This window comes from Lethenteron reissneri, chromosome 8 (genome assembly GCF_015708825.2).
Source record: "Lethenteron reissneri isolate LAM-NWPU_2019-01 chromosome 8, ASM1570882v1, whole genome shotgun sequence".
Taxonomy (NCBI): Eukaryota; Metazoa; Chordata; class Hyperoartia; order Petromyzontiformes; family Petromyzontidae; genus Lethenteron; species Lethenteron reissneri.
In genome coordinates this window covers 11,997,633-12,022,335 of record NC_083786.1, presented here as the reverse complement: position 1 = coordinate 12,022,335, position 24,703 = coordinate 11,997,633, and the positions used below count along the sequence as shown (strand labels likewise).

Sequence of the window (24,703 nt, the reverse complement as noted above, 5' to 3'; positions counted from 1 at the left end):
CCATGGCTGAAGCCATTAAGAATTGAAATACTCTTAATGCGTACAAACCCCACCGTGCCATCGGGGCATGTTATGCAAGGGCACGCCGTTACAATGGGCGATAAGCATCTATTCAGCCACTGTGAGCTATTCCTACCACAACACGGGCGTAGTAAAACGCGGAGCCCAATCACTCCCACACTTCGGCCTCCGTGTAAACTTGGCAGCAAGTCAGTCAGGGCAATCAGTCCTAACTCGCAGGACCCCTGAGAGAGAAAGAAGAGTCTTTCTCTCCGGCTTGGACGCACCGGGAGGCAGTGGAATGAAATGCCACCAGATGCCCGGTTTATACCATCTCCTCGCAAGCGTCGTTTAAACATTACTCAATTACCCAAAACATATTTGCGTGTCGTAAATAATCATATTTGTTGAGAAAAAAAAACAGTAGTGGGTGGCGCGTTGTCGAGGTTGTTAGGAGCCTTCAGAAGCTCGGTGGGCGGTGAGAGTTTTTATGTGCAAGTGTCGGCGTGCCAATTCTAATTTCCCTGTCGCCACTGTGGATACGCGTTGCTGCCAGCCATTAAGAAATACAACCCAAGAGCTGTCCTCTGCGGGAGTGGGGGGTTTACCACTCGTCTGTGTGTTGCATGTAACGTTGTCTGTGAGTTGCATGTAACGTTGTCTGTGAGTTGCATGTAACGTTGTCTGTGTGTTGCATGTAACGTTGTCTGTGAGTTGCATGTAACGTTGTCTGTGTGTTGCATGTAACGTTGTCTGTGAGTTGCATGTAACGTTGTCTGTGTGTTGCATGTAACGTTGTCTGTGAGTTGCATGTAACGTTGTCTGTGTGTTGCATGTAACGTTGTTTGTGTGTTGAACTTTTGGCACCGTACATAGCCAACCGTGCTAATCGGAGGTGCGGGACAAGGACAACACTAAACACAAAAAAGCAGCTCTACATAAATTAGTTTTCAATCTAGATTATTTAAAAGTTGCATAGCTTCCGAATATCGGAAGGGCGTTCCAGACGGCCGCAAGTGGCGCACCTGGAAAAGCGCGCGGTGCAAGTGGCCACCGTCTTTGTTCCATGTCCAGCCAAAAGCCGACGCTGCGCGGATGAAGGAAACTCCACATTCCCCTCCTGCCGCCCCCCGTCACCACAGGACCACGTGTGCACGAGAAGAACCAAATCAAAGTCCTGCTTTAAAACGGGGCACGGAATCCATAGCTGTCAACCCCTTATCAGTGCTGCCCTACCTTTATTACAGACCAATTCAGACCTCATTGGTCACCCCGTGGCCCCTTATACATCTCAACGTTCATCCTACGAAGTCCCTTCACAAGGGAGAAACACAAATAGACCAAAAATGTTTTTACTCAATTTCCCAATAATACGGGTGAACCGTATGGGTCGACACGGTACGAGACTCGGTGCGGCGGGCGCGCTTGCAACCGCACGAGGGGGTCACCTGCAGGTGCCACCACGAGAGCGACCACAGGGATTCGACGATGTCCGTTTGCTGGCCACGGTCGCGATGATGCAACACGGGGAGCGAACTGCTGCTTCGGCAGGAGGCTGCCTCTGGGCAGAACGACCTCTTTGGCGAGGTTGTGGTACGCGGCACGGACTTCGCGCGGTGCGCTTTGTGGGAAGCGACGGCCTACGCCGACGTTCGCTTCTGCGACAAGCGGCCAGTAACAAGCGGGCACCACTGAAGGTGTGAGATGGGGGGGGGGGGGTAAACACGTTCCTTGAATCGAGCGAGGTTCAGGGGAACGTGGCAATGGGAGCCGCTTGGCAGGGAATTACAAACTTGGGCTGTGCGAGGAAAGAGGCAGAGCGCTTTGACCTGCAACGTGTGCGTAGCATAACAACAATAAGAGTACCAGCAACACCAACAACATAAACACCAACAACAAAAACGTCAACACCAACAACAACACCAACGTGTTCATACTGTTAACCACAGCAATTCCGGGCACCTGTGAGTGAATGGGTTGACTTTGAGACTGTGTCGAGCTTGACCTACACTGAATTCCCACAGCGGTCTACTGTTAAGCCCCAGCGCAATGGGCATGCCTTGAATTAATGACGCCGCTGCCGCATATTACACCAGTGACTACGCTGCCTTGTGCGCGCATTTGCATGGACGTCACCACTTCAGATACTTTGTAAACAGACACGAGCAAAATCGTGTATTGCAAAGATAACCTTTGCAGTTGCAACATTTAATCGGTCCCGTGTGCCCCATAACAGCAAAAGTAAACCGCCATGCAATGCGAGGCATGAGAGGGAGTTAAGAGGGGAGATTGGTTGCACTGCTGCTGCTAAGACGATGAAATCACGCCAACGCGTCGGTGGGCAAAGGTGCAGCCCTGCAAACGCTCGCTCACGCCACTGCTGGCGGAAGAAGCCTCCACGAGAAAAAAAAAACTCTACAAGAGCCCCCCCTCCCTCCTCTGGAGGACAGCTCGCCTACATTAGCACGCTTGCCAGACGTACGCCCACCTCGATCACGACTTACACTTTACCCCACCGCACTCAACCTGCGCGTCAACACGTCTGCACAAAATGCAGGCGATTTAATGTTGAGCACCAAGTAAATTCGCCCAACAGCAATGTGTACGGACGTATTAATCCATCGAGAGCAATTACGATTTGTATACGCCACCCTGCTCTACCGAGCTACGCGATACCCTTGCACGGATTATGGTAAATGCTGATGGCGTTTCTCGTTTTTATAACGCTGAAGAAATTACAGCATTCCCACTGGCATCTTATTGCGGGTTGGAGCGTATTGTGCACGAGTGTTAAATCACTACTTAAATCAATTACCTGTATAAATAACAGCAACGCTAAATCAGGTGTTCGGTGTATCGCCCGGTTCGGTACAACATTTTGATAAACCCATCGTAACAAACGGATTTTGTTAAAAATTTATTACAAAGAATCTGTAAAAAAAAAACAAAGACAACATGCTTTTACAAAGTATTAGAACATGGTATATTGGCATCATTAATATGTGAACATTAAACTAAAGCACAAAACCCAAGTGTGCCAATACACACTTAGTTCACCGACCCATGCATGGAGGGATGGCGCAGTGGCTTACACGCTGCGCTACGCAGCCAACGGCGCGAGTTCGAGGTCAGACCGCAGCGGAGTGATCAGCGACGATCTGAGCAGGTCCTTGCGCGCCCCATTCACAAGCCCATGACCAACGTGGCATGGAGAGGCCTTCAATGATCGATTGAAAAAAAATTAACCTGTAAAAACAAAATTTTTCACTATAAATCCTTTATATGCGTGGCGGCTAGAGTTCTCTCGTCCTCTGGCTTGAGATGGCTGCCACCTATGGGTCAGATGATTGCCTGCCACCATTAAGCAATTGGTAATTAAATATAAAAAAAAATTCCTAAAAAGTGTAAAGTTATGGAAAGAAATTTTCACGAAAATAAATTGTCACGCACAACGAGTCTGTGTGGAAAATGTCAGCTCGATTGGATCACGGGAAGTGGGTTAAAAAACGACCGAAAGATTTGCACGGTCGTAAGCGCGCAAGCAAGCAAGCAAATTAACTTAATAAAGGATTAAAAAACGTTTTTACAAGACCATAGAAGTGACAGCTGTTAAGATTGAGTCAAGGATACTGATTGCATTACCATGGCATCTCACTGTTTAAGATGCTGAAATTGTTGACGAAGCAAGCGAGCTTTGCATCGCCATTATCCATTTCGTTGACTTAAAAGAGTATTTTTAAATCCTCAATGCACATCTGGATGAGTCTCCCCCCATGCTATCGATTATGGTGTTTGTAAGACCATATTTCACCATGCTGATGAGTGTGGATTAGCGAAGAGAAGTGGGTAGGGGCGAGGTGGGGGCCACCAGCCGGCTCTAGATATCACTCGCCACCGATGTCAACCGTGACCGGGTATCGAACCGAGCTCACCGGGTTCATGTTGCACAGCGCTAAACACTGGGCCATCTCTCCACCCCAATTATTTAGTGGTTCCGAAAATGTGCTCCACTGTGCATTCACTGACAAGTCAGACTAAAGCTGAACCTTCCCTTTGGAGGAAGAAGTAATTCACGTATTAATCCAATTAAATTAAATTAACACCGAATATATCTAATCCATCAAAAACTTGCTTTACTGTACATGACTATTTGAAACAATGCACCGCTGATGTATTCATCAAAGCGAGAGCACTTTATTGGCGCCGACTGCACCGAACTGCACTTCTGCCAGCTTCGCGCCCGTGTAAAAATATCCAATCCCCTGGCACTCCCCAATAAAGTGCAGGGGCGTTGCCGTCGGCTTCGCTTCAAATTCCACGAAAGGCCAATAAAGTATCTCGCCCTGGAAGAAGGCCCCCTTCTTGGCTTCATCTCAAAATGTGTTTTTTTATTATATCAAAAACGTAAACCTCGAGATCACCGTGAAGTGTATATATATAAGAGGCTTTATCAATCCACCAGTGTTGTCAGTCATGCGGGTTAGCTTGACCATACTTCACCACACTGGTCAGTGTGGGTTGGTGAAAGGGAGCCCAGGACCGGTTCGGATTTCACTCACCAATGACGTTAGCCATGGCCAGGAGACAAATTCAAGTCGCCAGGTTCACTGCGCGCAGCGTACGACCCACACCACGAGACCACTTCGCCCACCAAACAAGACCTATGCATAGCGTACACGTCGATCGACATGCCATGTTTAGTGGGGAAAATCGTGGGGACTCCCACCTCTTGCAAAACATCTATTCAGCCTGGAGAGGAGGCCAAACTACCCTCTCCGAGTGGCTCTCTGGAGCGCTGCCAAGTGGAGGCCTCACCGCCAGCAGTGGCTCGAGCAAGCAAGAGCATGCCTGCACCTTTACATTCTATGTCTTTTATATAATTGCTCTCTCTGGGAATTAAAATTCTCAATTTCGTGGCAAGCTCACGTTAATTTACAGCTCAAAAGAGGATGTGGTACTTGGGATTATCTTGTATTTTTCTTTCCTCTCCAGGTAACCACTCGGCTTAACGAAGTCGCACCAAATTTATTATGAACCACCCAAGAGAAGCACTGTAGATTTTAATTTTTTTAAACACCCAACAATCCTAGGAATGTTTAAAATCGGCTGAACTGCTGACGAGTTCAATCACGCCTGGCGCTACCACAGCCCCATCTCTCAGCCACGCGGAGTCGCCTTCCCGCGCGTTCCCGGCGGCAGGGCGTGAAGCAAGCGTGCACTCGGCACGGCAGCGCCGACCACCGCACACTTTCACCAAAAGCTCCGCCGGGCTCTTTCGGGTGTGGGCGGCCAACTTTCCCGCAACGTTTCCATCGCTTAGTCTAGCCACGTTGCCAGAAACATTGCAGAAGGAACGTTGAGAAAGCCTAGCGACCAGCAGACTTGGAATGGGGGCAGTTTGTACAGGAAGGACAGACCGGTGGTCATTTCCACAGCTGCCAAAAGTCGTTTTTGAAAGGCATCTGCAAAGAGGTATTTATTTCGTATCAACGTCAAAGCTAGAGGTGCAGCCCTGAAATTATTTGCTTACGCCACCTGCTGCCAGAGGAACTTCCACTACAAGGAGCTCTAGGCCCTTTTAAAGAGGTTAACGGGCCTTCTCTTCCATGTTCACCAGACTACTTGGAGGTGAGAGTACCCATTCGCTCTAACCCACCACACACGACCTGCAGATTCCCCTGTGGCGGTGTACCCAATTCTTACCGACGAGTGGACAGGATTTGAAGAAACGATCCGGCGAGCTCCGGATGCTGCCGTGGCCGAATGTTCAGCACAACGCGTGTTCTAAAGTTGAGCTTAAACAACTCGCAAAAAATCTATTTATTTCCAGCGTCATAGCCCGAATAGATTAAAACTAATTTGGGGAGGGGGAACACTTCACGGCTAAAGTTATTTTTCTTAAAATTCGCAACTTTCTCGACAACAGTTTGTGCAAGTACGCAGGCCAGCGAATCGTAATGGGATAAAAAGAGCTACCGCACCCTTTGACCGCTCCCTGTGTCTTTTCGCACGAGGCGGCAAGAGAAGGCGAGCGAGGCACAGGTGCGGCGCCGCCCCCCCCCCCCCCCGTTCGGCGTCCTACGGCAGCGCTCCTGGCCCTTGGCGGCGCTTCCCCCATCGCCGCGACTTCACGGCGCGATGAAAGAAAGGGCTGCGCCCGCTCGCGGCTGGCAACGCTCGCACTCGCTCAGCAGCCGCTCGAGACGCCGGCAGAGAGAGTGCTCCTTGCCGTGCGTCATGCACATCATTTGAAAGGCCTGGCGGGGGCGGTGGTAAGGGAACAAAACAGGGGGGGGGGGCAGGGAGAGAGGGAGAGGAAGTCTGTGAACAGGAAGGCAAGGACTGAGCACACTGGCCTTTCAAAGAAGTGTGTATCAAAAAATAAAAGAATCCATCCCACCACGAACCGATATGACCTAAGCACTATGCGCGCGCTTTCTGCGGGAAAATGTCATCGCGCACAAGAAAGCCTCGGCACGAGTAAGAACTGCTCGGCCACCTTGACGTTGTCACCGATTTGTAGGGCTTTTGATGCCGACGGCCAGCGCGCTCGACTATTGCCAATCCAAGCCAGAGGTTCGATCTCCCGGCGTGGCGCTTGCAACACAGGCGGCAAGTTTCTTAACCCCCCCCACCCGCCTCCCCTCCCACCGCCCGCAGCTGTGTACCCAGCGGTATAAAGGCGGTGCAGCAACACAGCGTATCGGCAGGTGGTGGGGTCAAATGTGGGCAGCTCCCGACAACTTTCCGAGATGAGTGGCCGGTGTTGAATGCTAGGTCAGCATATCCCCTTAGAGGGGGCCTCTCTCAAGTGCCCTCCAGTGGAGGAGCTTCTGCCAACAGCGGCATGAGCGCAGCAACTTACAGGGCTGCCCCTTTACCTTGTTTTGCCCTTTCACCCTCGGCGATGCCTGTGTACTTCCAGGCAACAAGCAGCGACTGTGAGAATAATCATTAACATTTGCACAAGGCAGATTGGTTGTTCTACGTTGAGATGAAGCACATTAGGAAAGGTGAAACCCTTTTGTTGCTGTAATTACTGGACTTAGACATTTTTCTTCCCACATAAAATAAGAATTGCAAACCTTTAGTGTTAATGTCAAATAATTTGATTAGGGAGGTAAACAGCACTTGCGCTGCTGCATCACCGTGCTTGTGGATTTTCTAATTTGACCGTTAAGGGTGAGGTAACTTTGGCAGCTGGGACAATAACAATGCACTCCGCCACCTGCTTTAGAAATGCAAATCAATAGGGTATGCACAGTTCAGGTTTGCAATGTCTGATTTTTCTTATTTAACGTTCAATCAGATACAAAATTGACTTGTACCTATATTTACTTTTATCAAAAATGGTCCACGCCAATGCACCGAGTTTGAATACGAACATTGCTTTTTCTGACAATCAGGACCCCAATCTTTTTAGATAACAATGCTTTTGCCAATAACATTTGGCAACCAGGCGACATTTTTTTTATAAGCGTGACTGCTGATGAGACCAAGAAGGTCGAAACTGGTCCAGAGTTTGCCTCACTTAAACAAATGCCGCTGGATATTATTATTATTATAAGACAGTTGCGTTGAGGAACTAAAATATATCATTATTAATGTGGAGAAGCAGAACGGAGTTTTGATCGTGCATGCTCTCTTGGAGCATTATGGGTAAAAAAATAAAAAGCAGACCAGACACAAATACTGATGATGCTCTGCTTGAGCACCATGGTGGCGAGATGTTAACTACCTCGCCTAGTATACAGGAGATCGTCGGTTCGATCACGACTATGACGCCTGCTGTATATTTGGAGTTTGCATGTCCCCCCATGGTTGTGTGTATTTTTCTCCGGGTCATCCGGTTTTTCCCTCCGCAGTTAGAATCAACGTGCGTTTAGAGTATTTGGCTGCTATAAATTCCCACGTGATAAGCCACTTCGTTGGGTTATCACTTGTGGCCAGGTCTCTTCTGAAAATGAGCTACTGTAATTACACCAAGTAGCTCGGTGGGCCTTACCTGGTAAAATAAGTAGTTTAGTTTTTCGTTTGCTACAGCTCGTTTGGCAATTCGGCATGAACACTGAAGGGTGTTTACAATGCAAGGCAGAGAGAAAACGGGCTGCAACACTGTTTGTACCTCCTTGAACGTGACGAATGCTTTCTGCGACTGATGGAGATAATTTTCCAGTTTCCCTATCTTCATCAGCTGCACAGCTAACTGCGGATGTGCCTGCCGGTAATATTGCCTGCATTTCCACACACACACACGCGCACGCACACACGTAGCCACATTGTTGCGCAAACTTCGGCAGAAAAAGTGCTGCGGAATGTCACATTTTCATGAAAATTAATGTTGTATTCTAGTACAGAAAACTATGTCGGATCCCACATTACCATTGCAATTTACATAATATATACCGTGAATACACGCACATTTATAAATAGGACTTGACACAAAACAGTTGTATGAATACGTACCACTGTGAATATTTTAAATGTTAATATAAGGTAAACGTTCACGTGGTGATACTGGTTAACTGTTGTCAGATTGCTCTCCAACACACCGGTATGCTGAAGCGGTAATAAACTGGCACGTTTAGTTCATGTGACAATTTTTTTTTATCAGCTGCGTCAGGCAGAGGTGGAACGACGACACATTACGTGATCCGACCCAAACAAAACGACGACGAAATCAAAATATTGGTCGCAAAATCCTACGCCGTGAGAAAATCCCCGACTGAACAGCACACCTGATGTAACAAAAGCACACCCCCCCCATTCTCACAACATTTTTACTGTTGTCGAATTTTTTTTCGATTCCACGATGGACCTCTGGCGGCATTACATCGTGCCACAGCAGCATCTCGTTACAAACAGCATCTTGTCGCAACAGCATCTCATCGCAACAGCATCTCACGTGCTCTCACACCACTGCAGACCGATGGCTTCAAGCGATGCTTTTGCCACAGTTGACTCGGGAAATCGCTCATGTCATTTCCGAAAATGACAAGCAGGCGATCATCTCATCATCATTTTGCGTTGTTAAAAGAGGTACAAATTGCCGCTGTAGACAAATGCACTGTTCCTAGCGAGGAGACGGGAGCGATGAAATCGGCGCTAGGGTCAAATCATTGATGGCATCCTCAGGAGCGTGAACGATGGCAGCCGGCCACGTAGGCCTTCACGCGGCAGTGGCTCGACCGTGGCCAACGGCGACGACGGCGACGTGGCCATTCGCGCGAATTAGAATGTTCTATTTTGTTGCACGAGAATAGAAAAGCAGTGTATTTTGGGTTTAAACATTGGATTGTCACAAAGCGATATTTTAACTGAATCGCACAACTCCTCAATCGTGTGATCACCTGTCGTTACACTGGTGTGGGGGAAGGTGACGGTTCTGGACTCACTCTCCCAAAGGCACGTGTGTGCGCATATCCAACATAAAACCCAAACCTAAAACCTAAACCATGTACAGCAGTACCATTACATTCAATCTCATGAGCAAAGCAGGGTTGGGCCTAGTTAGTGCTTGAATTGGTAACCAGCAATTACATTCCATTAGGAAGCCACTGGAGCTATACACTGTTAAATATAAATTGAAAACTAGAACTGCTTTTGGCATTTAGTTATACTTCCCCCACACCTCCGATTAACACGGTTGGCTACGTACTGTGCGAAAGAAGTGCAACATACATATATACATACGACAGAAATCAGTCACAATTTAAATATATTCTTCTTCGAAAACAAATCGGCAACTTTATCAACGGGCACACGACGGACGACCAAAACATATTTTGCAACAACAACCAAACAAATACTTACACCAACGGTAATAACCAAAACCAAAATCACCTGTAGAAGGGCACGGCCTCCCGTGCAGAACTCAGTGCCTTGCTCCACTGATGGGTGTCAATGTAGGCGCTGCACATGTAGTCGAGCAACTTGAGGTACTGCACGTTGCTGCTGGGGACTTGCGCTGCCGCGGCCTTCTGCAGCATGGCCTCGCACAGCGCCAGAGCCTCCTGCTGACCTGCGGCCACCACCACCACAAGCAGAATCTTGATTGACACTGCAGGAGGAACCCGACGCGCTATACAGCTCTTTTTACACAGATGTCCAGGAGAGGCGGGTCATAAAGTTACAACAAATAATAGGAAAACACTACAGGAATACAAAGTTTAGCAAATGTAAACAAACCTCTAAACAACTAAAACTCGTTCTATTTTACCGGGAAAAGCTTACCGAGCTTTTACCTTCTTTTTCAGAAGTGACTCCACTACAAATGATAGCTCAAAGAAGTGGCTAACCAAGCACGACGCACCACGAGCACACGCAGAGAGCCGTGCGTCCGTGTAACCCCCCAAAAGAATCACGCCCACAGACAAAGGGACTTAAAAATATGTTTTCTTACGTGCCGCGAAAGATCAGAATGATGGTTGTATTCTTTTACACAATGCGCTACGGCAACACAAAACGAGTGTGTATGGCATTGCTTACCGTGCTAAACGGCGGCCCATTTTATGCACAGTGATCTTGCAAATAAAGAATGGCAATCTGGCAGCATTGGTTTAACAAGAACGGCTCGGCCTATGAGACCCAGAAGATCAGAATCAGTAGAGGGCTTGCTTGCTTGCTTAAACAAATGTCGCTGGATAACATTGGTCTGCAAAGGTTGATGGATTATAACGTTTTAATTTACACGTGGAAGCAGAGGAGCTCTGTGTACAGATGTGTTTACCGATGCTGCTGTAAGCTCGGCAGAGAGCGTGGCTGGCGTTTGTTTCGAAATGGAAAAATGAAGACAACGTACTGACATCCGCGTTTGCTTTATCGATTTTCAACATGAGGCTTCGAATGGCTTCAACTACTTCCTTGTCGCCATTCTCCATGTCTGTATCCTGCAATGAAATAAACAGATGTAGGGAATTTAATACAATTAATCACAACATACTCTTTGGTTCTTTCGGTAAAGTCACATAGGTATAAAATAAAATAAATTAAATCACGACGTTTCGGGCGCAACACAAGCATCTGTCATCAGGTGGGACAACCACAGCAAGAAACAATTGCTGAAGTGGGGATTCAAACTTCAAATCTAGATTTAATCTCAACAAATGACGATTATGGGGGACAGCGGGGAGCAGTGGTTCACGCACCGCACTATGAACCCAACGACCAGAGGTTTCACTCCTGGCAATGGCTAACATCGGTGGCAAGTGACATCTGAACTGCTCTCTTGGACAATCCTTGCCGCCCCCCGCACTCCCAGCAAACCAACTTCACCTCAACTCACACCGACCACACGCGGTGAAGTATGGTCAAATAACCCCCACGGGATGGGGGGAGGCCTTCATCCAGCAATGGATTCAAAAGGGGCTCAAAACTACCACTGTTCATTTATATTGCATCTCAAGGTCTGCTTTACGATGTTGACCAGGCATAAGAAAGGCTTCATAATGCACTTGTGCAATGAAAATGGGAGGTACACGACAGTTTACTGCAAATCCTGCAAGTATGGTATGTGAACAAAAATTATCTTCATTGGTAATGACAGTATGTTGTTATTAAAATTCACAAACTCAGTACATTTGGTATTGCCACCTTTCACATAGCGCAACAGCGATCACGGAGGAAGGCGCCACACGTCTCACAGTGTGCAGCAGCTTCACAGTTGGGGGAAGTGTTGCCATGTGTAGTCCCAACACGTCTGTGCCCCTGCGCCCACGGTCGGAGCCGAGAAGCCACGCAACTCCCCGACGTCAAACCGCACCGCAGAGAGCTTGCGGCACCACGCGCCAGCGGACGCCAGCGCGCGGCCACGGAGATCGCCCGGTGAAAGCGACGTCGCGTGCGTAAACTCACCCCCAGGCCTTGCTCGCAGAGGCTGCACTGGCAGGTGAAATAGTAGCGCCGCAGCAGCTCCTGCCTGCGCGTGCGGCTCGGAGACAGCGTGTCGATGTAGCTGATGCAGAGCTGTGGGCGCGCAGTGGGAGACCATGGGGAGACGATCGCAGGGAGCACAGCAAGTCAACAAGACCTGCTTTTATCCGAGGTGGTTGTATGTTGAACTTCTTTTGCACCGTGCATAGCCAAGCGTGCTAATCGGAGGTGCGCCGGGGAAGGACAACTAAACACAAACAAGTGCGTCGATTCAGTAGCTTCAGTAGCTTCAGTAGCTTCACAATAAAATGAAATTGGTGGTTACCATTTCAAGCACTCAACTAGGCTAAGCCCTGCTTAGCTAACGAGATCAAATGAGATAAGGACGGACCTCTGGAAGATTTTACCATAGGCGATGTTGCTACATTCTATCACAGCAAAACTTTAGGCCCTGTAACTGCTTCCTCAAGCCACGACCTGGCAAAAGGGTCTCACCCGTCAGAGGTTTGTTTAACCTATGGTTTCCCAAGATGGGCAGACGTCTTGGAAATTGTGGGAAAACCCACTCTACCCCACCCACACGCAGCTGCCGATCTACGAAATGTCCATGGCACTCATTTATACCGCTAAGTGGACAGAGGGCGAGAGGATTTTAATAAAAGTGGCCATTTTTGTTCAACCATCTCACCGCGAGAACAAACCACGGGAGCAAGTGCGGTATTTGTGAATCTTTCCACAATGGCAGCATGCCATTCGCTACATTGCATAATAAAATACGACTTAAAAATCCCAAACACATGGCCCATATCCATCCACGTACCTCTTCTCCTGCCGGAATGTCCCGCATTGCTCGCAGAAGCATCGTCGAGCCCTCGAAGACGACCACGCAGCTCGGGTCGCAGCTGTGGTTCAGCAAAGACAAACTGCCAGCCGCACAGACACGCGCACACACACACACACACGCACGCGCGGAGAAAACACATGCCACGACTGATACAGGGCTTCCATCCCAGGGATGACGACGCACTCAGATCTTGCTGTTTCCTCCGCTCAAGAGAAACGGCGCACTTCACATTAAGCTAGTCTTGGCCAGCGCTGCCTCCCCCTCCCGCCCCCCACACAAAGTGCCGTTTTCGATTCATTTTAATCTATCGGATAAATCAACGGACCATTTTTTTTGTCGAGTCGCCACTATATTTCGCACCGATAAGGACACTAAGGGCATTCTGTTTTGTCTCTTTCTGATATATGGCCTTTCTCTTTATTGTACGACGCACAACATCGCTTCATTTCTCTCCCCACCCGCACCTCACACTGCCCCTTTCCACCGCAATCCCTCATCAGAAAAAACCACCGTGCCACCGTTTATCGACACGCTTCTTCGAAACTATATGTGAATTCGAGTTCGCAAAAAAAATAGCAAAATACTATAAACTATAAAAAATATATGTGTTTATTATTATTATTACGAGGACAATGAGTGGAGAATCCATTGCTCTGCATCGGGAAATATGAGGCAGCTGTCATTGTCACTCCTCTCACAATCCTCCTGTACTCAGAGCACTAAAAGTAACCAGATTTTTTACGTAATGAAATGCCAAGAAAATGTTAGTTTTTTTTTGTATATTCTACATTCTTTACATATTCTGGTGACAGAATTACATTGATAGGAACACAAATTGAAATTAGTAATTTTAATTAACCGTCGTTAGTCTTCAGTATTCGTGTCCCGCCCCCTTCGGTGTTGCTATCCATCGTCTTCCAAACTTGTTCTCTCCGCGGTTTCTAGTCAATGTTTATTTGTTACACGGTAAATCTCGTTTAGCCAGTTACCTGGCTAGCTTGTGTGGCAACCACCCATAGTCATTAACAATAGTTACTGTTGAGGGTGGAGAAGCAGCCAGCCAGGAACCAGCCAGGAAATTATAGGCGAGGACTATTTTGAAATGGTAGTAATTTCCCCAAATATGAAAAGCCAGCGCGTGTGATATTCACTGCTGAAACAAACCTCGGGTAAATTGCGACACCGAGATCTTGAAATTCGCCGTCGCACACCGAAAAACTGTTGCAGGTGATCTGGGAAGGTGAAACAATGTGCAAGGAGCAATGAACACAACAAGCCACTCTACGTGCGGAACCACCACCCGGGGACGCCGCAAGACGATGCAGGCGGCCACCGACAATGTTGGCGGGACATAACGAGCATCGCGAGGAGAACCGCGGCTCATCGCGATGGCGCCAAACAACACACGCGCTGCCGAGGGAAGGTGCTATCCTATTAATTCTGTGCCTTTCAATGACCTTCTGATGCGCCCCTATTGGGTTTTCCATTAGCACCTTCCCGTCATGTACGCGTTTTCCAGATGGCCACATTTCCATTTGGATTAGGCTGCGAATGACGTGTCCCAAGAATTAAAATTTCAAATAAAACAAAGCACGTTTGCATATTCAATTATCATCATCTGACCAATTTTTTTTATCGTCTTTCCTTAACATTTAACGTTTATTTATTTGTTTCTTTTCTCGCTACCTTTAATGTCATTTTATTGTATTGACAGAACGCCTCGCTTGAAATGGAACATCTATAATTGCATGGGACGGATGTCTCTAAGGATTAGTGTTCGCTTTGCTGGCGGGAGGTCCCGAGTTCGAACCCAACCGCATAACTCAGGTTTTCCCTTGCAACACAACAGAATGCCTCTCATTCTGCCACAGCATTATTAATAAATCATCATCACTCTCATAATCCATATGCCAAGCAGCATTTGCATACAACATACAAAATTCATATTTATGGCCTCACAAAGTATTTAGCACACAACAATTCCACCCCAGGTTAGCCATGGCTTTAAATATGCAAGCGGCAAAGGTGCATCCCTGCAATTGGTTGCTCACGCCCCTGCTGGAAGAAGGGGCCTCCGCTAGAGGCAGCTCTATAGTATTTCTATCTCGGATTTATTTGGCCTACTCTTCCACAAAAGTCAGACGTTCTGGAAGAGGCGGGATTACCCATCCTTTACCCCACCACACATGACCAGCCGATATACTCTGCTGGGTGGTGGGACGTGGCCATGTAGTAGTGAAGTAGTGCGTTCGCCACCTTCTGCAGAGGTTCGGGGTTGAAATCCACCTGTCATCCTAATTAACATGGCAGGTATAATAATAAGCATAACACTACGATGCACCATGTGCTTCACAATGGATGTTAAAGATCCCCCCGACAAAGTTCGCAAGAGCAGGCATTTGTTTGGCAGCGTTAGGGGGGGCAACTTCTAAAATGACACTGCCAATTTACGAAATCGAGATAACACATGGCAATCATCGCCCACAAGTGGCAGACGAATTCCTGCTTTCAGGCAGGTGCCGCATAATCTTGTGCCAAGTCATCTTGTGCCCGCAAAGGCAGTTGCCACTGTGGGTGCCCTTTGAAATGTTTCATTTGAGACGAGAGGTAAAGCACTCCTGGCATCCTGGGAGATTCAAGCCAGATTGCAAATCAAGCATACTACCCCCCACCTTAACACCGTGGCGGCAAGCCACATTTTATTTAAGTAACGTAAAGACACATTTTGGCGTGGAGTTTGCCCACTGGTAAAGGGTGCTGTGGGATAGCGGGCGTGGGTGTGCGTGTCTGCTGCACCTTGCCGAGCAGCTGCATGACGTTGTCGGCAGGAAGCAGGCTGCTCCAGTCCAGGTCTTCCCCCTCCAGGTACATTCGCAGTGTGTTGGCAAGCAGTTCCAGGCCGCTCCGCATCTGTTCACTCATCTGGTCAGTATCTGCATGGCACACGCACGGCAAAGTATGCTTCACTTCAGCAAGTAAAAGTTCAACGCCGCATATCCGACCTCGCTGAGCACTTATATGTTGACAAAAATAATAAGTTAGCGCATTTGGTATTTGGGCCATGAAGGAAGGTGCTATGTTTCACAGAGTCTGTAGTAGTTTTACAGTAGGGTGGGGGGGGGGGGCAATATTGATGTGCATAAACCCAATTGTCCAGTGCGAGCAATCACCACCAACCACTCCATACTCTATTCAAGGTTTTTGTCCGCTGTCAGGGTCAGGTCATGGTCTCAAAAAAAAATCAAACTTGCATTTTAGAAAGGGTAAAATGTTCTGCTCGTATTTGTTGTATTGATTAGCCCCATTCTGGAGTTAGAAGTGGAATGACAAACTTATTTCCATCAATCAATAGTTGTGTGCTACGTTCACGGTTGAGTAGTTACGTAGGCGGGGAGGTATGCATGTAGGCAGACAGCCAGGTACGGAGATAATTAGAAATGTAACAGCCAAGGAGACATAAGTCAAATAAAGACATTAGTCAAATCTTGACTTAAAGCTTTCGTGATTGCAGGAATTCATATTTTTGGGGTCTTTCGGTAAAGCCAAGTAGATAGAAAAATTATAAAAAAATTATAATAATAATCACAATATCACTATCTACGTGGCTTTACCGAAAGACCCAAAGAATACACATTAGTTAAACAAACAAAGGCGATGAAGGAAGAGAAATAGGGTGCAGTGCACCACTTACGAGATTGCAGTTGCTGTAGTGAGTAGAACTCCTCTGATGGGCATGGCTTTGAATTCAGCCGAGCCTGAATAAAAAAAAACTAATTAAGTTTTCACATTTTAATTACTTGTACTGATTCAAATGTTGGCATAAAGATTAGTTGCTCGTATGCAAAAGTACACCAGCACGTAACCAGTGAATTTAGTAATTTTTGAAAAACCCCAAACTACATTTACATATTTTGGGAGGAATTTAATTATTGGGTGTATAATAAAATAAATTTCCCCCCCGATGGATAATGGTTGTAGTGTGTGAATTAGTCAATTGCCTTGAGTCTATATCTGTTCACAACCTGAAGGCAGGATCACAATAATGCTTGACTTCGCATTAGACGAGAGAAAAATAATGATCCAGCAAACTGATACTTAACATTACCAGCTTAATGCAAAGTGCAATTTCATCATCATCATCAGCAGCGATGATCAATCCACTGCTGAATGAAGGTCTTCCCATCCCACTGGCAGCCCTCATGACCCTTATGATATAATAATTCACTGATCACATGCACACAAGCCGATTTCATCACTCCATCTCCTCGTGGTCGGTTTCTCAGCCGCATTACATTCCGTTCCTTGACTGCCACTCCGTTATCATTCATGTCTATTGGTCACCATTCTTCTCTGTGATGTGTTCTGCCCATGCCCGTGTACTTTGATTTACAGTTTCAATATCGTATTAACCCGTGTATGTTCTCCCAAAGCGTGCGTTCACCCTTCTGTCTTTCAAAGTAATTCCAAAGTGCAATGTCGTAATAAAACATTCAGCTTGTTACCAAATGCATGCTCACTAAATTGCCAATGTATATTTTTTTCACTCTCACACCCCACTACTGCCCAGCTTGCTATGGCTCTGTAGCATGGAAAAAGAACACAATCAATACTCATTTTCAGTACTAAAAGAACAAGCAGGTTGATCATTACGTCACCAGAAATTGCAGACTTAATTCGTCTGCTTACATATCAGTACTGTTGTCATCCGATATCTCTTTCATGTTTTTGCAACACTTAATTTTGTAATTGTACTTTGATCAGCCTAAAAATAACCTGCCCAAGCCAACTTTGTGCTGCATAAATATTAATATTTAACATTTATTTCACCTAAATTTGTTTGTGCAATATATTAGATGTTTTCATATTACACGGTTATTTTAGCTTCTGTTCCGATGTCTATATGCTTCAATGCTGTACTGTATTTTATTTGTTTTTCTATTTGTGAATTTGGTGACCCAGGTAACTTGCCAGTGCAACTATCCTGGTGGCCCCTCTCTAAAATTCTCCCTTCTGGTTAAACAAAATAAAATGGAAACTTGAAACAAGAACTGCAGTTGGCACCCCATTCGTACTCCACCACCTTCCGACAAGAAGCATTAACCACAATGCTCTGCGGCGCCACTCGCAATTCGTAGATCACCACAAATTAGGGTTGCAATTCAAGTCGATGACAGGCCATATCAGTGGCGTCATGGCGGATGTAGCGGCCTCCAGTCACCGCAAGCGGTCACCACGTGAACTCGTTGCGTGCAACAGATTCAAATCGAACGTCAATTCTTGCACGCGCCATTTGCTGCCAAACGTCGGGAAGTAATCCGATAATTTTAACAAGCAATAAAAACCGGACTAAATACCGTAACCCCTTCCGCACAACCCACATCACAGAGACGTGTTTTGTGCGATCCGTGTTGTTGTTGTTTTCTCGGGGCCATCCCCGCACGACCGCGAACGCGCCGGTGCCCGGCACTCACCAGCTTGAAGAGAATCCGTGCCACCAGGCGCACCATGTCCGTGGGGATGTTTGGAGCGACTTTCTTGAGGCAGCGGCATTCAGATTTGTGCTCCGTCCAAGCGCCTTTCTGAAACCACCAGCAAACAAAACATCAACACGTGGCGATCCTGGCCAGCTGGTTTTAAAAAAAACGTAATCAACTCTAAAATTACCACAGACGCGACGGAATGCCTTTTTGATTGAATTACGCAGTGCGACGTTAAGCCATTGTAGTCGTCGACACAACAGGGAAAGGTGCAGCCCTGCAGTTGCTTGGTGGTGGAAAGGCTTCGATTAGAGGGAGCTCGAGAGAACCACTGGAGCACTTTGACAGACTTCCACGCTGGCCAGATGCCTTGCAGAGGCCGGGAGGACCCACACTCTACACTGGTATTCGGTGGGGTAAAGTGTGCATGGTATTTAATAATGGACAAGTGGCCAAACAACACAATCTATTAATCATATAGAATCGCAAAACTACACGAACTCGCAAATGAAGGTCCCGTGATTAGCAGACCTCAACAGTGGTATGTGGCTCCTGGATACTTGCCATACATAAGAGGTACTTTAATTGCAAATTACTTGGGATATTTTTGTTTAGAAAAGCGCAACCCAAAAACCAATGGACATTACATATTCCAGGCTACAAAGTACCACAAAGTTGTAATAACAATCTACAATACTTTAATTGTCAATTAGATGCATGAAATATGCCAATTAAATATGAAACTAGCATAAGTAATGATTTCACAAAATGAAATGTGGTAAACTTTTTTTTTATTACAAGGCCAACTGAAAATAACCAATTTTATTATTATTTTATCCCAAAATTACAAATTAAGTTACAATCTGGCAAAGTGAATTCAGCAGACATTGGGACCTTATATAGTTCCGACATTAAAAATGCCAAATGGTATATCGTATTTTGCGGGAACGCTGAATGTGTGTGTGATTCATGTGCGACTGCCAAAAAAATGTGAGTCTCAACAATTTCTAAACCATTTGTACCTTTACAGCACAAATGCCCAAGATTGATATATAATATATGCCCTTTATACTGACCAAGGCCATCACATAATGGTGAAAAATACAGCCTTCATCATTTTAATAAACTTGTCGTTTTCCTTTTTACAAAGCGTATTGGTCACTGGGTGCATAAAGAAAAGTACTTTCCTCATTCCAAATCTCGTAACGCCGAGCATTCTACCCTGGCCGAGTTTTCACCCAAATAGCTGAAAAACGCAGGTGATTGTCAATGGCAACAGAGAGGCGGCCTCATCACGCCCACTGTGTTATTTTCCATGCTATCCCCTTGATGGCTGGAATTTTTTGTTTAGTTTGCGTAATCTTTGCGTTGACCGTTTCTTGAGCCATTGCCACAATCAGAGGGGGGGGGGGGCAAAGACGTTTGGACGAGGACAGCTGTGCATCCTGCTGAAAAAATTGGCTTACATGACCACCCCCGATGTGCAGCAATGTAACTGAATGCGTTTTACACTGTGAAAAAACATAATCTGCAAGGACAAAGCACACCCATCACATTGCACAGCAGTCGGTGTAAAATAGCTTCTTCCGTTCAAGTCAGCCTACATGGCAGTGATGGGCAAATTGCAGCACGTGGGCCGCATGCGGCCTGTTGTAAGCGTATTTGCGGTGATGCGTAGGGTCATGATTAGTGCACAAGCACGATTTCAAGCTTGCGGCCCACTATCTGCTACACAGCAGCAGGGGTGTAAAGCTTCACCGCCCTCACAACTCAATGAATTGTCGCGCCTCCGGGTTGCGAGTAGATTTATTGTAACACTGTGATGAATGTAACGGCCTCTCGTGGCTGGAGGTCACGTAAACCTATCGCATTAAGCATGTCGTCATATGTCACCATCAATCCACTGCTGGATAAAATCCTCCAAGCCATTGCCATCTCTCAGTTCTGCGATGTAACAATCCATCTAACACCTCCACACGATCTGATTTCAACGCTCCCCTCTCTGGATCTACATACACCGAGACGATTTTTCTCCCATGGCTGCCATTCTGTCGTTGAGTCCATTTGGCCACCAACCCTCCTAGCGATGTGTCCTTCCCATGCCCAATTACTGGGATTAATAAAACATCTACGAATCAAGAAACACCAGCTCCTTACACTCGTGATTCGATGCATGCAATGTGAGCTTTTGAATCCTTTTTTATTGATGCAGCACTACGGCTCTAATACATACCAACGTGGGCATGTTGTGTGTAGGTCAGTCTTAGATTCATGGCTGGGACCCACGAGGCCGACAGCCCCCAATGCCCAGACCAAGGCTGGGATTTAGCTTGAGGCCAGTGTCAAGGCCGGGTGCTTTTTCCACTGGCACATCCGTGCCGTACGTGGGCCGTGCCGGAGCAGGCCGGAGCCGGTAACGAGGGTTGTTTTTCCACTGTAGAAGCCAAGCTGTTCCGCCGACATCGTCACATGTAACGTTGTGACAATGTGCCGCACGTAGATGACGCCACGATATTTTATCTTCCTCACAGGGTTCTGACGTCACACTCAATGAAACACATCATTAGCCCCACCGCCCCTGGCTCTGCTGAGGCCCGAGCCAGATTCAGGTCTTCCCAGGCCGGCGTGCATCACGGTTTTGCCACGGCTCAGGTTGCATGTGCCACTGGAAAAGCTGATATAAGCGAAGTCTTCTGGACTGTGGTCACACACCCAAACGAGACTTGAAGCTGAGGACTAGTCCCAAGGATCCAAGACTGGTGTAGGTGGACTTGGAATTGTTAGTTTGGGTTGTGATACCTGGCAGGATGCATTGCAGTAGTAGGCAAACTTGCAGTGCGAGCATCGCAGCAAGCGACTGTCTTTCCTGCAGAAGAGAATCGCAGAATGTTCAGCCAAATACCATTGTACAACAGCATCCGCATCGCTGGATCATTAATACATTTACAATTGTTCAAATTAATGTATTGTATTTAGAGACCATTGAATTTTATTTAGAGCATTGTTATGCACAATTTCAGATGTTGTTGTTGGCATATCATTTTACCACGTGAAAGAAGTAGAAAAAAAATGCGGTCATGTCATTGAAGATACCGTGTGTGGAATAATGTATTGCCTTTTACCCGTCCACTTCTGTATGAAGTAGTAACAATGTTTGAAACGTTTAGAAACATGTTAGAGCAGCAGGCATCTGGTGTTCGCTCGATACATCGCGAATCTCATTAACATACAACACGTTCGCCAAAACTACTTTAAGAGAACATTTAGGGAATAAGTGACGTTTCAGTCAACGCCCCTTCTTCACAGCACATAAATCACGGCACAAATAATGTGTGCCATGACAAAGGGGCAGTGCCCAAAACGTCGCCGATATATTTTTTCAAGTAAGCCAGTGCCAATGGCCATTGTGTCAAGTTATTACAGCGCCACTGCCAAACGCAGCATCACCAAATAATGAGTTGTCAGCATTCGTGGTGCCTCTTGTTCAACGTTCTGCAGTGTTGGGAAGGGACCCAACACGTGTGCCAGCGTTTCATAGGCCGTCTGCGAGGCTGTGCTACGTTGTGAAGCAACAGGGCAGCCAAGGAAAATACAATGTTGGACTGTGCTTCCATGCTCCTAGATATATGCTCCCCGCCTGCACCAAACACCACTGACGAAGCGTGGTGGAGTGGCCCTTCTCCCCAGGAGTTCACTTGACGCGTCATGTTACTTTAATTCAGATGTTTGTTTAATAAATAATAATACAATTTTATATAGCGTCATTCATGCTAATTGTACATTATTCATAAACAAAATCGCATTAAGGGCTAAATTCTACTCTGAACAATTACTGTATTAAGTAAATGAAACCTCAGAAAAATAATAACAAATTAAGAAATAACATTAAATGATTCAACAACAAATAAGTTGTCACAACAAAGCATTCAGTCCACGGATATCCTCGGCTCTTTCAGGATGGCCCTGCGATTGAGCCTTGGGAGACCTCGGACCTACAAAGGTGGAGAGTGGAAGTATCGGGAGGGCACACGAGGGGGGGGGGGTGTGACACCAGCTCCACGCACGGCCGCCTTTGTCTTTCCAGTGCCAAATCTGTTTGTAGCACAGTGCGCTAACCACTAAGCTACGGGGTCTCGCACAAGACGGGACACAGAGACAAGCATCCCTTGTATAGAGCCAACACAAGTTGTGCATAGAGCCTACACAAGTTGTGTGTAGCAACACAAGTTATGTATAGAGCCAACACAAGTTATGTATAGAGCCAACACACGTTGTGTATAGCAACACAAGCTGTGTATAGCAACACAAGTTATGTATAGAGCCAACACACGTTGTGTATAGAGCCAACACACGTTGTGTATAACCAAACACAAGTTATGTATAGAGCCAACACAAGTTGTGTATAACCAACACAAGTTATGTATAGAGCCAACACACGTTGTGTGTAGAGCCAACACAAGTTATGTATAGAGCCAACACAAGTTGTGTGTAGCCAACACACGTTGTATATAGCAACACAAGTTATGTATAGAGCCAACACACGTTGTGTGTAGAGCCAACACAAGTTGTATAGATCCCCCGTATAGCCTTGACAGACTGCTGGGGCAAGTGCTGTTAGCGAGCACCTATTAAGGCCGGCACTGTGGCACACGAGGGGGTGGGTGGCCAGCACCACGCCCGGCCACCTTTGTCTCCCCAGTGGCGATGTTTACACACCGCACCGGCTACTCATTGAGGCCGAGTCGACCTAGGGGAGGCGCACGATCGGTCCAGATAATACTCGTCACCGGCGTTGGCCGTGAGCGGCAATCGAACTCCGCTCGCCGTGGCCGAAGCGCTGCGGTTGGGCACCGCACTCACGCACCTCGCCAGGCAGTGGTCGCACACCGTGTCGTGGCTGCCTTTCACCACCACGCAGGCGTAGGGCTTCGAGGAGTAGATCAGTGCCCCGGGGTGCACCGCTCTCGTCGCCTGCAGCCCCTGGCCCTTGCCGCCTAGGCACGAGCACCGCTCCATGCTGCACATGCTCGCCCACTGTAGCCCACTGTAGCGCACTGTCCGTCAGCTGTGCCCGGGCGCCACGTGGGTAGCACGTGGAGCCTGATGAGGACGAGACGCGTGGGGTGGTGGGCGTGGCGTGCGTGGGGGGGTGGGCGTGGCGTGCGTGACGTCATCACGCTCGGCGACGTCCCCTGAAGCGGCGTGTGGCCGAAGAGGTCGTGACGTCATCACGCTCATCCAGTCCCTGCGTCAGCGCGTTGCTGAGTGCCGGCGTCGTGAAGCTCAATCGCTCCTTCAGCGCGTTGCTGTTTGGAGCGTGACGTCATCACGTTGAGCAGTCCCATGAGCGTGTTGCTGTTTGGGGCGTGACGTCATCACGTTGAGCTGTCCCCTGAGCGTGTTGCTGTTTGGGGCGTGACGTCTTCACGTTGAGCAGTCCCCTGAGCGTGTTGCTGTTTGGGGCGTGACGTCATCACGTTGAGCTGTCCCCTGAGCGTGTTGCTGTTTGGGGCGTGACGTCATAACGTTGAGCAGTCCCATGAGCGTGTTGCTGTTTGGGACGTGACGTCATCACGTTGAGCTGTCCCCTGAGCGTGTTGCTGTTTGGGGCGTGACGTCATCACGTTGAGCAGTCCCCTGAGCGTGTTGCTGTTTGGGACGTGACGTCATCACGTTGAGCTATCCCCTGAGCGTGTTGCTGTTTGGGGCGTGACGTCATCACGTTGAGCTGTCCCCTGAGCGTGTTGCTGTTTGGGGCGTGACGTCATCACGTTGAGCTGTCCCCTGAGCGTGTTGCTGTTTGGGACGTGACGTCATCACGTTGAGCTGTCCCCTGAGCGTGTTGCTGTTTGGGGCGTGACGTCATCACGTTGAGCAGTCCCCTGAGCGTGTTGCTGTTTGGGACGTGACGTCATCACGTTGAGCTGTCCCCTGAGCGTGTTGCTGTTTGGGACGTGACGTCATCACGTTGAGCTGTCCCCTGAGCGTGTTGCTGTTTGGGACGTGACGTCATCACGTTGAGCTGTCCCTTGAGCGTGTTGCTATAAGGGACGTGACGTCATCACGTCGAGCTGTTCCTTGAGCGTGTTGCTGTTTGAGACGTGACGTCATCACGTTGAGTTGTCCCTTGAGCGTGTTGCTATAAGGGGCGTGACGTCATCACGTCGAGCTGTTCCTTGAGCGTGCTGTTTGGACGTGACGTCATCACGTCGAGCCGGTCCTTGACAGCGTTTGCTCTGAGTGACGTCATCTCGTCGAGCCGTTCTTTGAAAGCGTGTTGCTCAAGGGACGTGACGTCATCACGTCGAGCTGTTCCTTGACAGTGTTTGCTGAGTGACGTCATCACGTGGAGTCACGCTGGCTGCTTTCCCGCGCGCTGCGGGCCAGAGGCCACTTGTCAGCATCTCCAGAGGCAGCTCTGCCGCCGTGACTACCACGTGACGCCGTCACTACCACGTGGCGCCGTGACTACCACGTGACGCCGTCACTACCACGTGGCGCCGTGACTACC

General features: G+C 47.8%; 1 protein-coding gene across 1 annotated transcript; it reads right to left on the bottom strand.

Annotated features, from left to right (window-relative positions):
- Positions 1 to 2,914: 2,914 nt before the first annotated feature.
- Positions 2,915 to 23,294, bottom strand: SMYD3 (SET and MYND domain containing 3). Its single transcript, XM_061580298.1, has 12 exons — positions 23,057 to 23,294; positions 20,992 to 21,058; positions 18,187 to 18,294; positions 16,407 to 16,470; positions 15,512 to 15,648; positions 13,880 to 13,947; positions 12,692 to 12,794; positions 11,854 to 11,964; positions 10,802 to 10,889; positions 9,844 to 10,021; positions 8,126 to 8,234; positions 2,915 to 6,257 (listed from the first exon to the last, which is right to left on the bottom strand). The coding sequence occupies exons 1-12, from the start codon at positions 23,215 to 23,217 to the stop codon at positions 6,129 to 6,131; spliced, it is 1,323 nt and encodes a 440-aa protein (XP_061436282.1). The 5' UTR covers positions 23,218 to 23,294; the 3' UTR covers positions 2,915 to 6,128.
- Between the last annotated feature and the right edge of the window lie 1,409 nt (positions 23,295 to 24,703).